Source organism: Drosophila elegans, unplaced genomic scaffold, assembly GCF_018152505.1.
Source record: "Drosophila elegans isolate 14027-0461.03 unplaced genomic scaffold, ASM1815250v1 contig_149, whole genome shotgun sequence".
Taxonomy (NCBI): Eukaryota; Metazoa; Arthropoda; class Insecta; order Diptera; family Drosophilidae; genus Drosophila; species Drosophila elegans.
This window is the reverse complement of record NW_024545513.1, coordinates 23,625,885-23,641,978: the sequence shown is the minus strand read 5'-3', so window position 1 is coordinate 23,641,978 and position 16,094 is coordinate 23,625,885. Positions and strand designations below refer to the sequence as shown.

The 16,094-nt window shown below is 36.4% G+C and overlaps 1 protein-coding gene across 2 annotated transcripts; it reads left to right on the top strand.

The window, feature by feature from the left end:
• The first annotated feature begins 9,724 nt into the window (after nt 1-9,724).
• LOC108134939 (glycoprotein-N-acetylgalactosamine 3-beta-galactosyltransferase 1) lies at nt 9,725-15,338 on the top strand. Of its 2 annotated transcripts, XR_005976943.1 has the most exons (5): nt 9,725-10,239; nt 10,863-10,971; nt 11,039-11,320; nt 13,139-14,933; nt 15,002-15,338. XR_005976943.1 is itself a non-coding variant. In XM_017255464.2 (4 exons), the coding sequence occupies exons 1-4, from the start codon at nt 9,749-9,751 to the stop codon at nt 13,322-13,324; spliced, it is 1,068 nt and encodes a 355-aa protein (XP_017110953.1). In that variant the 5' UTR covers nt 9,725-9,748; the 3' UTR covers nt 13,325-15,338. The 2 variants fall into 2 exon arrangements, 1 of the variants encoding a protein (XP_017110953.1); XM_017255464.2 differs by having other exon boundaries at nt 13,139-15,338.
• Nucleotides 15,339-16,094: the final 756 nt, after the last annotated feature.

The window sequence follows — 16,094 nt, the reverse complement described above, 5'->3', positions numbered from 1 at the left end:
GCTGAGCTGGCAGAGCATCATCATCAGCATCATCATCATCATCGCCATCACCAGCAGCGGCTAAGGATGTGACAATGCTGAGCCCGTTTGACATGAGCATGATATAATAAAAACCGCAAACAAGTAATGCCTATGAACCGCAGTCCTCAAGCCGACGACTTCATCCCGGAGTCCTTGGTCCAACTCGCTGAGATAACAACATCAGGCCAAAGGACCAAGAGGTTGGCAAGGGGATGACCATTCAAGTGGCGATGTCAGAGTGTCCCTGTCCTGCGTGTCCTCCATGTCCTGCATGTCCAGCATGGCCCTCATGCCAAGTTCTACACCTCGAAAAATACAAGTATATAGAAAGAGGCCAAATATTAGATCTCATTAGAAAACCTACATGTTAAACATAATCAGATTTGTAATTAAATAAAATTTTTACAAATATTTATTATCTTTGTCTTCGTATATTCTTAAGAGTAAAATACTCTTATAATTTTTTAAGAAATATAACTTATCACACGGCTTTAAGACAAGCATACAAAATTAATTAGACATAATGTTTCAATGGAGATTGATTTTTATGCAGTTAAACTTTGAATTAAAAAAATTACAACTTATTATTTTATAACTTGTTAACTGTTTCCCTACCTATTTAACTGCTTATTCCGAAATCTGCACTATTAACATAGATATCAGAGGTTGACAAAATTAAAAAAAAAATTGTTAAGTTCAAAAGAACACCTTCATAAATTACACTTAAAAAAAACACATAAACTTCTAGTTAAATAAAAATTAAACATTTCAAAAGTTATATAACGCCTTACAAATGTACCTGAAGTCAACATGTACTTTTAGCGTTAGAAGGAATAGAAATATAAATAAATATTAAATTTGAGAGGAAAAGGGAACAAATAAACGCGACCAAAATGTTGTTTAATTTTTTCTAACCCACTAAATTATTCTTTTGCTATTTTTTTCCCCCAGTGTGATCATCCGGGACCAGTGGGCACGGCGTTATCCTTTGGCGTGATTAAGCCACAAGTGCGTGACATTTTAATGCGACATTTATGCCGAGGACAAGAGATTATTATTGGGAATGCGCGCCCGGTTCGCGTGACAACAACAGGACAATGGCAATGGCAAAGGCAAAGGCAAAGGCAATAGCAGCGGCATAAATATGAGTCGCAGGAGCTGGATGAGCAGGAGCCGCAAGGATAACAGCACCACTTGCTTAACGCCCCGGCCCACAGCTTATTTATTTATCTTGCCCGGCTGACACCCGAGTGACAACTTTTGTTCCTCCCGTTTCTGGGGCAGAACCGAACTGGAGGGGGGCAACTATGTGCGTCTATGTCCTGTCACAGTCTTCAGACATCTCTGAGCCACCTCCCGAGGATGTGGCTGAAGTCCTGGCAACATATTTAATTAAAAGCCAAGGCGACCAACTGACAAATGACAGAGGGATCAGCTGGAAGATGACTCACTGAGCAGGATCTGCAAAACACACATAAAAATATGCTTCAATAAAAGGATTTGGCATTATTTGTGGAATACTTTATATTAAATAAAAAAAAGTATAACATTATTTTCCAGTATTTATGACAAATGTGGATTTTTATGTGTGTTTCATTTAGTAGGTAAGAATTAGCTTAATGAAAATGCAAAAAAAAGGAAACAAGATAAGAAACAAACTTCGGCAAGTCGAAGTTTATATGCCCAAAATTAAATATTCCTTAAAATATGTAAATTTCGATTTACATGCGTGTATTTTTAAAAGCAATGCCGATTTTTAGCTCAACTATTTGATTGTTCCAATGGTAGCTATACGAAATCTTTTTCCAATTTTAATAAAACTAAAACAGTAATTCTTAAATTTTTAATATAATAATTACTATGTTTAAAAAAGTAAAAAAAATTAGAAAAAAACAGAGAAGTTACATTTTTCTTTTCATTTTTTTTGGACAGACGGATTTGGCTGATCAAGAGTATATATACTTTTAATGGTCGGAAATGTCTGCTTCATCTATGCAAAGGTATCAAAACTTCAAAACTAGTTTTGATTGCTATTCCATAAGCTTAAAAACTTATATTTGCATGACCGCTGCTGTAACTACATAATAAGTAAATGCATTATCTAGATGTAGTAATTTCCACAAGTTTTTCCCTATGTGCTAAAAATTTAATGAAAAAAAGTAATGGAAAACTGACAAAAGGATAATGCACACGATAAGCACTCGCAGCTGTAATCTCACCTCCAATTAATGTTCAACGTTGTTGAGAGTAGCACAAATATAATGAAACCAATACCCGAAAAGTACTTTTCCATGTTTTGTTTCACAAAAACTTAACGTGAGCGAACATTTTGCGAAATAATAGTCACAATGGGTAATCGATACGCCATTGCAGCTGGCATATCCTTGCTCTAAGTTGTTGACTGAGTCCTTTTAGCTGTTGAGCAAACACCGAGCGCGGGTACCGGGTAATCGATCTGTTTGAGTACTTGTTATCGATAATGACGAGCTCTAAGACTTTTGATGCGCACTTATAATTTCCTAAGCTCCAGAATGACTGTTTTTACGATGGGTTTGGCAAGTATCGGTTAAGTTGATGGCTGGTGCTGGTGTGGGAATACATAAAGATAATAACATGAATAAGGCACTCAATATGCTATTATAAGGGCCATGTTTCTTAGGGACCAAAATTAGTATATGTTATACTTTATACATCAGAATTATTTGTTATAATTACTAGTTTTAAGTAACTGAACTAAACTTGGATCATAATTTTAAGGATTATAGTGAGTCATTTAATGCTGTCCATTATATATAAGTTGGTTGTTTTCTAGCTTTAAATATAATTTTTTAATTAGTTTAATTAAAAATATTCATATTAACAAAAAATTTTATAGTTATATGTAATAATTATTTTCTAAGACTTTTTAAAGCTATTTAGAAATTGAACCCAGGCCAGAAATTATTATGTTGTATCTGAATTCTCCATCAAATTTTGTTTATTTAATGTTATTTAATTAGATATGGTATGTGGCATTGAAAACTTTTGTAATGCTTCTTGTTTTACTGAACCCATAAAACTGAACTCAATTTTTATTTAAAATCCAGCTGAGCTGAAGCTTTTGTTCTGATTTTTAGATTTCGCAAATGTTTGCGGGATCAACATCCCATGTCCACAGCAACCTTTTTGTCCCGCCTGCAGCTGCTGAAATTAAAATCGAAATCATAACATGTCAACACATTTTGTAATGCAGCAAAACTAACCAAAAATAATAAAAGTCTGGTCGAAAAAGCTGGGGAAGGTGGGGAAAAAATATGGGGAAAAAGGGGGAAAATGGGGGAAAATGGGGGAAAAGGGTTGCCGGGCAAACAGGGAAATAATGCAAATGCAAATGAATCCGCGACAGCGGGATGTCGGTGGTGGAACAGGAAAAGGAACAGGAACAGGAACAGGTGTTCCACTTGCTTCTTTATGCCAATAAAAACGGTTTGCATATGTGTGTGCGCCGGGTATAAAAATGTAATAACAAAGTTGGCGGCGCTGCTTTTTATGGCCTTTTTGTCATTGCGTTTTCTGTTTGTGTGCAGTAAAAACTATTTGCCCTGCCTCCGCTCTTCACCGCTCTTTCCTCGCCATTTCACCCATTTTTCCTGCCCCCTTTTCACTCCTGACTTTTGTGTTTACCAGCAAAATGCCAATGGACACAATGTTCCTCGGAAGAGGGTGGGTCAATTGTCGGAATTCGATTTAAGTTCCCCAAAGCAATATATCTTTATAATATGTGTGGGCGATCAAAGCTCAACAAAAATTTGTACTAGCCTAAAATAAACTATTATTATTAAACTTCTTAATTTCTTTCTTTTTATTTTTGTTACCATATAACTAACTATGTACTTGGCATGATAATTATACATATAGGTGATTTTTTTGGTTTTCATTTAACATTCTACGTATTAGCAATGAAATCCTCTTTTAATTTGACCTTTCACATTTTTATTGCATGCAACAACTAGAGTTTTGATTAAATCGAAGTCCTTTTTATTAGTTTTATAAAGCAAAAGCCAGAGCCAGATAAAGGTGAATAAAGTTATTCCATAAGTGAAGGCCGAGCCACCCTGCTCGAAATTGTATGTTTTTCTGGGGAGTATCATGTCATATCAGTGTGCTAAAAGTAACCGCACGACGCTAAAAAGTATGCTATGGCATGGGCTGCCTCCTGCAGCGAAGGACTTCAGCTTCCTGCAGGACGACGGCCATCTCCATCTCCACCTTTGTCTCCACTTCCCGAATTCCGCCTCCTGGATCCTGGATTCTGGATCCCAGATCCGGACAATTCGCAGCTCGCAGGTCCCAAGTTCCATGTGCATTGGCATTGGCGGCGTCCGTCAGCGTTTTCATTTCAAATTCAAATGCTGTTTGCATAAAAAACGAGCCAAGACATCGACAGGCATCACGTGCTGAGGACTCGCCTCCTGGCTTCTGGCTCCTGGCTCCTGGCTCCTCCTCGTCCTCGTCCTAGTCCATTCCCATGGAAGGTGGGTCCAAAAAACTGTTGAAATTCAGGAGGAGACCCCATCCCCAGCAAAGTAGTGACAATAGCAACAAACCGTTGGCTGCAGAGATCTATGAACGACGAACAGTTGGTGCACAAAGAAAAATTATCATAATTTAAATATTGAATAATGGATAACGTCTGGTTACATCCAATGGCTCAGAAACTCAAAATAGAATCATTAAAACCACACTTAATACATATCTTCCTAAAGAAAATGTACCAATTGATTTAAGTATACGTTTCAAAAGAAAAGTTATTTTATTACTATGATGATTTTTTAGCCGATTTCAATATATATTTAGCTCAATATATGCAGCTCAGCAAATCCAAGAATATATGTTGCTAACAACTGAACGTATATTACTTATACGTTTCAAAAGAAAAGTTATATAGCTGAATTATGATTTTTAGCTGTCCCCGGTATATATATATAGCTCAATATATACAGCTCAGCAAATCAAAAAATAATTATTAAAACCACATTTAATCTCTTCCTAAAGAAAATGTTATTCCAAGAATATACGTTGCTCTCAACTCAACAGATATTAAGTATACGTTTCAAAAGAAAAGTTATATAGCTGAATTATGATTTCAGTCTGCTAAAACTTTTATATACCTATTATAATATTTAATTACCAATCTGCTATTAATCAAAACTAAAAATTGCAAATTAGTAATAGTAGTTTATAAAACAAAGGCTATTGTAAACTTATAACTGGAAAAAATAAGAGTTTAAGTAACTTAAAATAAATAATATAATAAATAATATATATAATATATTATAATATATATCTATTATTAAAATTAATTGATTTAAACATGTCAATTTCTAAAAATGGTTATTATATATTATTTATATATTATTTTTAGAACTTGACATGTTTTAATCAACCTTATTTTAAATTAAAGGAACATTTAAGTGTGCCTTAGTTTTTTTCAGCGAGTTGAGTGGGTTAAGTGGTTGGATGTGGACTGCAGCAGCAGTGTCGTTGCCCTCCATTCCCACCCAAAAAAATTGAAACGAAATTGCGAAAGACGTTCCATTGGTTGGGAGCGAGATGGGTAGGGTCAGAGAGGGACAGGGAGATGGCCAGCTGGCAGTCGCTTTGCATGTCCGTGTTGGGTTAAGTGGATTGTTTACTTTGATTACAAAAATATGGCAAATGTTTGCACGCTTGATGTCTCACTATGTGAGTGTGTGTGTGTGGAATCGATGGAGATGGTGGGGTGAGAGAGAGAGAGAGAGAGAGAGAGAGAGAGAAATAGGAAAGAGTAAAGGAGAAGCTGCATTGTTTTATCAAAACATTTTCTAAAAATAAAAATTAAAACAATAAAATAGGCTTTTTCCCTTTATTTCAGTTTTAAAATACTACGGCTTTAATATACCCTATCTAGGTTGGGATATCTACAAATATATCTAAGATTGTTAATAAACGATATTTTTCTTTATTTTTTTTTCAATTTTTATTAGTCATTAACATATTTAATATTGGGATGGTTACACAGCGACCGTTCTTTTGTAGTTTGTTAATCTACATCAAGCTGTTGCCTTATATTATTATTTTAGCAAATGATTTATGATTTTTGTTTAGCTTTAAGTGTCCCCATCGGCTCCAATCATATTTTGGGTTTGTTTTTTTCTTATTCCATTCAAGTTGGGCTTTCTCACGCGGCCACCTCTATTGCAAACAATGCAACTCGAGAACACACTCGTATTTACATACACAGTTGGCCAACAAAAGGAGAAAGAGATGGCCAAGGGACGGAAGAGTGAGAGGGGGAGAGAGATGGAGTCGGACAGCGAGACAAATGGCGTTTGCCTTGGCGCGCTTGTAAAATCCAAAAGCTAACATTATTACAAAAAATCTGCAGTTATACATTTGACTTTGGTTTATTTTTATCTGTATGACTTCCACAGTTTGCAGTTGACCGCCCGACCATCGCAGCTCCCGTTGCTGGTTGGCCGAATTCGTATTGCATTGATGCGATGAGGACCAGATGGAAAGGAACTGTTGATTGTCGGCCAGTGCCGCAGCTAAAAAGAAGACCGAAAGGAGGGGAAATGGCAATGGATCGAGCATCCATTGTTTCATTGATTGAAGTGCAGCTCAGCTATCGAAAATGTCAAAACTAAAAAACCAAAACTGGTTTACCTAAAATCAGGGACCCTGAAATATTATAATTGTTGTCATAGAAATTTAAATATAATGTTATTATTGGATTACAAATAACATTGCCTGGTATAAGTTACAAGTCGACAAACTACTTCAATTAACAAATAAAAAAGGGTTGCACATTTAAATGTAGTTCAAAAATGTTTTAAGCGCGATATTCACATATATTAGCTGCGACTCAATATTTTTCTCTTTATTTATCACTTTTACCAATACACCTTCCCCTTAATTTATAATTTAAACCAATAAACTTTTTTTTCGCTTATAAAAAAAGGGAATATAGTTACTGCGCTTGAAAGTAAACTATAGTTTCTTTGTGGCGTACAAAAATAAATACAAAGAGCTATTTTTATTTAAAAATTTTGGAGTAAGAGCTATTTTTAATTTTAAAATTTGAAATTGGGAGCTAAGATCAATTTATATATTTCATATTTTTCACGATTTCTTTGAAAATGTATAATGAAGGGTTAAAAACTCATTTATCCTATTTCTAGGTTTTTTTTTCCTAAAAATATATGCCATGCTGATTTATCCCACTCTCTTTTTATTTTATTAGGCTTACATTTTTATCCCACCCTTTTCTCTCATTCACCGCTTTTAAATAAAGTTATAATGGATCTTAAATTTTGATTTAAAATTACAAGGACACAGAAACCCTTTAAGGACATTGACCGCCACCCATGGTCAGTGGTTCCATGTGGGTCACTTTATCGAAAGGTCAAAGGCATTTATTAGAAAGGCCAGAAAGGCCTGCCACCTCTCTCCCAACACACTTCTATTTGCATTTCGCTGAACTGTTTGCCCTGGCCAAAACTAATTTTGACAGGGAAAAAAGCACAAAAAAATATGAATATAAACCAAAATAAAAAATTGCGAGCCGCCGCTTTTATTGGAAAAATTTGTATTTGTTTGGGCACTGGGCACAGGTCACTGGTCACTGGGAACGGGAATAGGAATTGGGAAATCGCAGCGGGTCACGCCCACAATGCCAAATAGTTTTCATTCTTAGCCGCTGCTCCATCTCCACCGCTGGCTGCATTTTATTTTATTAATGGGAATTTGTTTGCCAGTGGGAGGATTTTGGAGGCGTCCAGGGAAGCGTTCAGGATGCGACCAGGATGCCGCCTCGTCGCTATTATGGCAGCCATTTGTTTGCACGCGAGCATCCGAGTGCCGGGATTTGGGGGGTCCCACAGGGCGTATGCGCTATATAATTTTTCTCGCGTTCTTGGCGGTCTTCGGTATCGCACCGCACCGCTCCGTGCCACGCCCCCAAGTCCACGGCCCCTCCTCAAAGCGTCCAGCAACGACCACATGTCGCTCATGATTAATTGAAAGATTCTCTCAACTTCAACTGTTTTCGGGTTTTACGTTTGCCCTCCCTCCCTTCTATTATTTCTAAATACATTTTTTATTTTTGCCCCTGCACGCTTTCGAGGAGCTAGTTGCTCTGTGTGTTTGTCCAAAGTGTTTTGATTAATGAACTATGCTGGGCAGAATTTAAATAAATTTTAAGCTGACGTGGTAAACAATTAGTTCGAGGGACTAGCTCCATTCGTTCTTTAAAGCTTTTCCACATAAGGTAGTGCAGTATTTCTTAGAATAAAATTATTATTTTTTCAGCTTATATCATAAAAAACAACAGAAAATAAAATTTACAATAACGTTTTTTGGTTTTGTGGTTTTCCTTTAAAAGGGCAATACCCAAAACCTGCGAGGTTAATTTTTAAATTAAAGTTGTTACATAAATTAAATGAATTTTAGTCTATTTGTTACATTTTAAGTCAATTTATTTGAGAAGTTGAGAAGCTCTGTTTTGAAGACTTATTTCTTGTCCCTACAAATATGTTTTTTTATTCGTTCAGAAAAAAATTCATATTTAGGTTAATTATTATTCTTTAAACAAACCAAAATAATCATATTGGTAGGCTGACCTTATCAGTATTAAACAAAAATTGCTCTTAGAGGAAGCAAAGAATTTTCAGCGTGGATGAGATAACTATTTGAATTTTCACCGCACTAACTCTTTAACCCATTAACATTCAAGAGCTTATGCAAATTTATACTATGCAAATTTATAATGGACTGTCAGGTACCCCACAGCTTGTTCTTCATATGCACAGTTTTTTAAACGTACATTGTTTTACTTAATTAAATTAAAACATATATCAGTTTCTTCTAGGATTTGTTTTCTTTTTTTCTCAAAAAGCCTTTTTGTCTGAAATCTTGTTAATGAAACCTTTGAAAAGTTAATTTTAATAGATTTTTAGACATATCGGTTGTTAAGAAACAAACAACAAAAACTCTTGCCTTTCCTTTATTAATATAGATTTAATATATCAATCAATTCAAAGCTTTTTTAATTGTACAACGCATGTTGAAAAATAAAATTATAAACATACTAAGCATAACTTTTAGTGTTAGCGTGGAAAACAAGATGAAAATTCTATGAACTAGAAGTCGCCCACCGCAGACTCTTGGTGCGATTCGTCACTACGTGGACTGCCGTTCATACACTGGTAAACGTAGTAAATCCAAATATTTTGTACCCAACTTTAATATTTTTCGATTTGATTTTCACCCATTGCGGTTTATAGTTATTTTTAATATGAAAATATTAAAATTTTTCATTTGACTATTTTCGGAATTAATTTTAACACCTGAAAATGTAATTTAAATTTAAACCACATTTAACTTCAAAAACATGTTATTAAATCAAATATAAATAGTTTTTTAATCTGGTATTTTTCACATTAACTAAAATATTTTAATATGCATTGTATTTATATTATGATTTAATATTTCATTTAAATATTAAATATAAAACTTTGAATTGACAGATAATTTTTTTTACTGTTCCCCATCTCGCTCGCTCTGGTTATTAGTCTAATGGAGTTAACTTGCTCTTCGATGTTTCAGTATCCGGGTATCAGTTCTTTGTCTTATCTTGGCCGCCGCTCCTCGGCGATAAGGCTTCCGTTGGTTGGCAGTGCCTCCGATTCCGCGACTCAGTGGCTAAATGGACGGGGAACACATCACACTGGGCTTCGAAAGGGGTCGTCCGGCCCGGCGAATGCCTATCCATCGGCTGGTGCTGCTGATCCTGCTGATGGGCAGCATGCTGATCGTCCTCTTCGCCTACTGGGATGTGATGATGCTCACCGCCGGCGCTGTGCCCATGGCTAGGGATACGAATTCCATTGGCTCGGCAGAGCTGGGCAATGAAACCCTAGCCGAGAAGCTCCATCGGGAGGTGAGGATTCTGTGCTGGGTCCTCACCACCCCGAAATATCACAAAACCCGCGCCATCCACGTCCTTCGCACTTGGGGCAAGCGCTGCAACAAGATCTACTTCATGACCTCCGAGCCGGACGACGAGCTGCCCACCGTGGTGCTGACCAAGCCGGACCGATACGAGGTGCTCTGGGGCAAGACCAAGGAGGCCTTCACCCACATCCACGAGCAGATGGGCGACGAGGCCGACTGGTTCATCAAGGCGGACGACGACACGTAGGCTAACTTTTTCGTGATTTTTAATTTTACGAGAGAGGTACAGAGAATTTCAAGGGGCCATATCTTATTTCGAATATCCACAAGCCGCAAAACTCTCTAGAGAAATGTTAGAGGCCATATATATCGAAACACCAAAGATATTTAAAATCGAACCATTATCTCACAAGTTATTAAGAAATGAGAGTCAAACATAATCGGTGACGTCATTGCAAGCTGTCAGATATGCCTTCATGTACGCTTTTCACAACAGATGACGCTTTCGACTTTATGGTTTGCTGCGCGAATAGTATTACTGGCGACATCTGCCGGAGTTAAAAGAACGGTTTTCAAATTAGTTAGAACAAATTCAATCTAGTAGATTTGAATCAAAATTTTTTTTATACATACATTTTTTTTTAAGCTAAGCAAAAGTAATTTTTTATTTCCATAGATTATTCAGTCATAAAAATACAAAGGTGTAAAACTGCCACTTTTTAAATGTAAAGAGCCTTGGAAGTCATATAATTAATAATTTTAATTGTCTGCATTGCAAATTAAAGCTTATCCTAATTAAGTATGTTGAAATTAATTTATTGAAAAGTAGTGAAGTAGTGAAAATAAATATTTTCTCCTTTCGATAGTTACGTCTTTCTGGAAAACCTGCGCTATATGCTCTATCCCTACTCCCCGAACATGCCAATTTACTTCGGATTCAACTACAAGATGGTCGGCACGCACCAGAAGAACGAGGTGAGCTAAAAGTGGCTACTTCCGACTTTATACCATTTTCGAATTACATATTTACACCATTGGCCAGTCGTACATGTCCGGAGGCAGTGGCTACGTGCTCAGTCGCGAGGCCTTAAGGATCTTCGCCGAGGGCCTCAATGACACCGCCAAATGCCGCCAGGAGGACAACCACGCCGAGGACGTGGAGATGGGCAAGTGCCTGTTCAATCTCGGCGTGAAGGCGGGCGATTCCCGCGACGAGCAGCTCCGCAATCGCTTCTACCCGGTGGTTCCCTATGGAGCTCTGCTCTCCGGAAACGTGGGCATGGATTTCTGGCTGTACAAATACGCCTACTACAACGCGCGAGCGGTGAGTTTTCGGACATACTTATGCCATTTTAAAACAAGTAATATAAAGCATATAAAAATAAAAAGAGGTCGAGAAAATTGTTGGAAACGCTTTCGAGGTTATTTCAGGGGACATCCCCAAAAGTTTTCTCTAACTTAATTTAGCTTTCAAATTAAAAAATCTGAATTTAATTCTACACTTTCCAAAGGAAATATTATTTTTATTAAATACTTCCTAGGCTTAAATGAAAATTAGATTTTATTGTTCAATATGCTTAAAGCAAACTCTCAAAAACCTTCTCGCCTCAAAACAAACATTTTTTCTTAAAGCTACTTATTTAGTCCGGTGGACACTCAACCTAAAAATCTTTCCAGATTTTAATTCAAACTTCTTGCACATTTTCAAGAATATTTGAAAATGAAATAACATTAAGTAACATACCAAAATATCGTTTTTAAATTTAAAGAAAAAGAAATTTATAATTTAATTTATAATCTAAAAAGATTAAACAGATCGATCCCTGCTCGAGTTTGAAAAAAAAACTAATTTATAGGCCAATTTTTTCTTTTACAAACAGTGGTGAATTGGTGAATTGGTTGAGAAAGCATTGCTTATGAGCAATTTTAAATTAGAAATCGAATTTAATGTGTTGTTTTTGGGTTTTTAGAGTTCACACAAAAACAAGAAAGAAAGCAAACTTCGGCAAGCCGAAGTTCATATACCCTTGCAGCTATCGCAAGAATTAAATATTTTTGAAAACATTAAAATTATGATTTACTTGCGTATTTAAACCATAATTCTGAAATATTTAACCATTGCTATATGTCGAAGAACTAAAAAAAAATTAAAAAACAGCAAAGTTATAATTTTTTTCAATTATTTTTCCGATTGTTCCTATGGGAGCTATGCTATAGTCGTCCGATTTTGATGAAATTTTAACCATAATTCTGAAATATTTAACCATTGCTATATGTCGAAGAACTAAACAAAAAATTAAAAAACAGCAAAGTTATAATTATTTTCAATTATTTTTCCGATTGTTCCTATGGGAGCTATATGCTATAGTCTTCCGATTTTGATGAAATTTTAACCATAATTCTGAAATATTTAACCATTGCTTTATGTCGAAGAACAAAACAAAAAATTAAAAAACAGCAAAGTTATAATTTTTTTCAATTATTTTTCCGATTGTTCCTATGGGAGCTATATGCTATAGTCGTCCGATTTTGATGAAATTTAAACCATAATTCTGAAATATTTAACCATTGCTATATGTCGAAGAACTAAACAAAAAATTAAAAAACAGCAAAGTTATAATTTTTTTTCAATTATTTTTCCGATTGTTCCTATGGGAGCTATATGCTATAGTCGTCCGATCCGGCTCGTTCCGACTTATATACTACCTGCAATAGAAAGACAACTTTTGGGAAAGTTTCATGCAGATAGCTTTAAAACTGAGAGACTAGTTTGCATATAAACGGACGGACAGACGGACAGACGGACGGACAGACGGACAGACGGACAGACGGACGGACAGACGGACATGGCTAGATCGACTCTACTAGTGATGCTGATCAAGAATATATATACTTTATAGGGTCGGAAACGTCTCCTTCACTGCGTTGCAAACTTCTGACTGAAATTATAATACCCTCTGCAAGGGTATAAAAAGATATATCATAGGAGTTTAGTTTTTATTTAAACTTGGTTAAAGTAAGACGCACAACCAAAAGACTGATTGTTTTCTGCAGTTGATAACCCAAACATAATGGTTTTCAAGACCTCATTTATTCGATCCCTGATTGAAATCAATAAGCATTTGATTAACCACTTTCGCAGTGCATGGACTGCCTGTCGGAGTATCCGGTGGCCTTTCACTATGTGAACAAGGAGCAGCTGTATGTGTACGAGTACTTCAACTACCAGTTCCAGCGCTCCGGCCGACTTCAGGTGGAGGAGCAGCTGCCCAAGAAGATCAGGGAGGAGGACCTGGTCATCCCCGAGAGCGACAATCCGGTGACCTAGGCTAGGTTTCCCTCTCCGCCAGCAACAATCTCTACTTTTTTCATCTCTCTCCAAATGTTTTTTTTTTTTATCATGCTTATCGTATATTAAATATATTGGGTATAAGGCGGACGTGCCAAGTCTGCCAGATGCTGTCTTGTTGCGACTCCTCGTCCTTGTCCGATCCACGTCCTAGTTTATCTATTCATGTATTTATTATTGAACAGCTCGTGGCAGACGGGCCACACAAAACCGGCCAAAAGGACAATGGACATGCCAGTGGGGTGGACCTTCATGCGTTATGCCCAACGTAGACTTACAAGCCCTCGTTATAGCAATATACTTTGGTATTTCTCAATATATTCTTATTACTTGTTCAACATGGTTTTAGCTTTTGAGTTAAATAAAATGCTGTTCATTCGTTATTGAGCATTTTGGCCATTGTATATATATTATATGTGTTGTTAATTAACGTAGTAACGAATCGCGCAGAGAGTGAGTTTCTCGAAAACTGAAGACTATACATGTCTTAAGTTATTTAGCATTCAATCGGCTTTCCGTTGAAAAGAAATGATCGAATAAAAACGATTTAAACTCTTGTAATTGCTTACCCAAAAATATAATTGCTTTTATTAACATAATTTGATATTTCAAAATTTGAATGTTTGATGTGCGATTGTTACGACTTTTGCCTCGTTGAGATCGGGTTTTTGTTTAATTTTTCATTATCAGATTATGTTTATTTTTAATTTAAATACATTATAGGTATTAAATTTTCACGGTTCTACAGTAGTTAATAGAAAAACTTTCTACGAACCCTGCCTCTTAAGTAAAATATCTAGATTTATATTTCAAATGTGGATTTTTTTTTCACGAAGGTTCACCCTAGAGGACTTTAGCAGGACTCGGGCAGACAGTTTTCCCGGAATGCAGGAAAAGAGAAAATCGAACCTGACAGCACAGTGTAAGCTTTCAGCTTTCAGGGGCCACCGAGTGATTTGCATTAATTTATATAGTTGACAAAAAATTCTAGGAACGCCACTCAAACGAATACAAACATTAGAGAAAATAAGAGTTGAATTTATTCTACTAATACAAAAATATATATTATAACTTCAAATTTATGTCTCACTAGTCTCATTTATATTCTAAAAATCAATAGGAAATATTTGTTTCATAAAAAGACAGCATTTCTTAAAATTTTATTAAACATATGATTGCAACTGTCATGTTTTTGGTCCCATTATTATTTGGTAAACATTATTGCCACCTTTGTTTTGCTAAAACTCTATTCAGTTAAGGTTTTTTTTCACCTCAGAGTGCTTTGTCCTCACAATTTAATTGTCAAGTTGCTGTCAATTGTTCATCACAGGCAAACACTAACATTTTTGTGTGTCCGGACCTAAGAACAACAGCATTTTTTCAACGAAATTTTCTAACGTTATTTTGCAGACGAAATTTGTAATATTTTGCTATGAGTTCCAAAAGAAATCTTGCTAGCACTGAATCGAATGAGCGCTTCTTCTTAGAAATGATGTTCAATTTGACTATGGAGCCAGAACCCTCGGAGATTTCGGAGGAGAAGTCGCCGAAGAAGCCGGACAAAGAGATAATCCCGGTCCTCCCCAAGGTTTCTCAGATTGTCGAGTCACCAACAAAGACACATTTATTAGAGCCCACGTCCATTCTACTCCCCAGGAGACAACTTTAGGGCTACTTTCATTTTGGTTGACGGCCATCAATTTGCGGCTTAACCGCCTGGTCCTCACGGTAGCCAATTATGTGGAGGAGGACAAGAATCGACCCACCATCTCGCTGAGGTCTCTGATGCCATCCTATCTGAAGTGGAAGAAACCCAATGTCATCTCTACCCTGATCCGCTCCAGGCAGACACCAAAATTGAAACTGAAGGACGTGAGGAGGGTGATTGAGGGGTCCGTAGCCCATCGCGCCCGCAAGGAATGTGTTCAAATCATTTATCACGACATGAAATATTTCGAATAAATTCAAATATCGCGGTTTCATTTGGATTTAAGTAATGCGTTTTTTAACTTTCTGGTGAGGGTAGCGATGGTAAAACTTCGATAGTGTGCACTATCGATAGTTTTGGCTGTTGATGGTGGCCACGTTTGATATTATCGATGCTATCGAGCATTGTTCAGTCCCAGAAATAATAAGCGAAATGTCAATAACAATATATTGACGCTCATTATACGGATATGACATTGCATTGTTTAACTTATTCATTGACGGTTTCATTGGAGCCTAGAAGGAATCAACTATAAATGGCTGCTTGAGATTTAAAAAGTGTATTTTTTTCTTCGAATGCTTATTCATTTATCGTTACAAAATTTGATATCAGATATTTTATATGTTGAAGGTGCGATCGACACAACTTGTTTTTCTCGTTAAGATGTGTTTTTGTTTGTATAGTATTGATGTGTTAAATACAATCATGAATTACCCAGAATTTGGGTAGGTTTATTTATTACCTTAAAGCAGGCATTTATAGCAGCTACTCTCAGTCTCTATATTCAGTGGGTCACCATTAGGATTATGCATTGGCTTATCCCCCAAGTCCAATTCAAGGCACTTAACTCTCATTTTCGCAGGCTGCTAATTAAGGTCAATGCCCCTCTCGGACTCACTCCCAATTTTCCACGAAGCCACTCAAACGCACGCATTTCGATACTTTGTTTCCTAGGCTAATTAGGAAATCGGCCACCACCCACTCACCTTCATGTATACTAAAGTAGGCTGCTTGGAAAGGTCGCGTCGAATGCGAATGGCA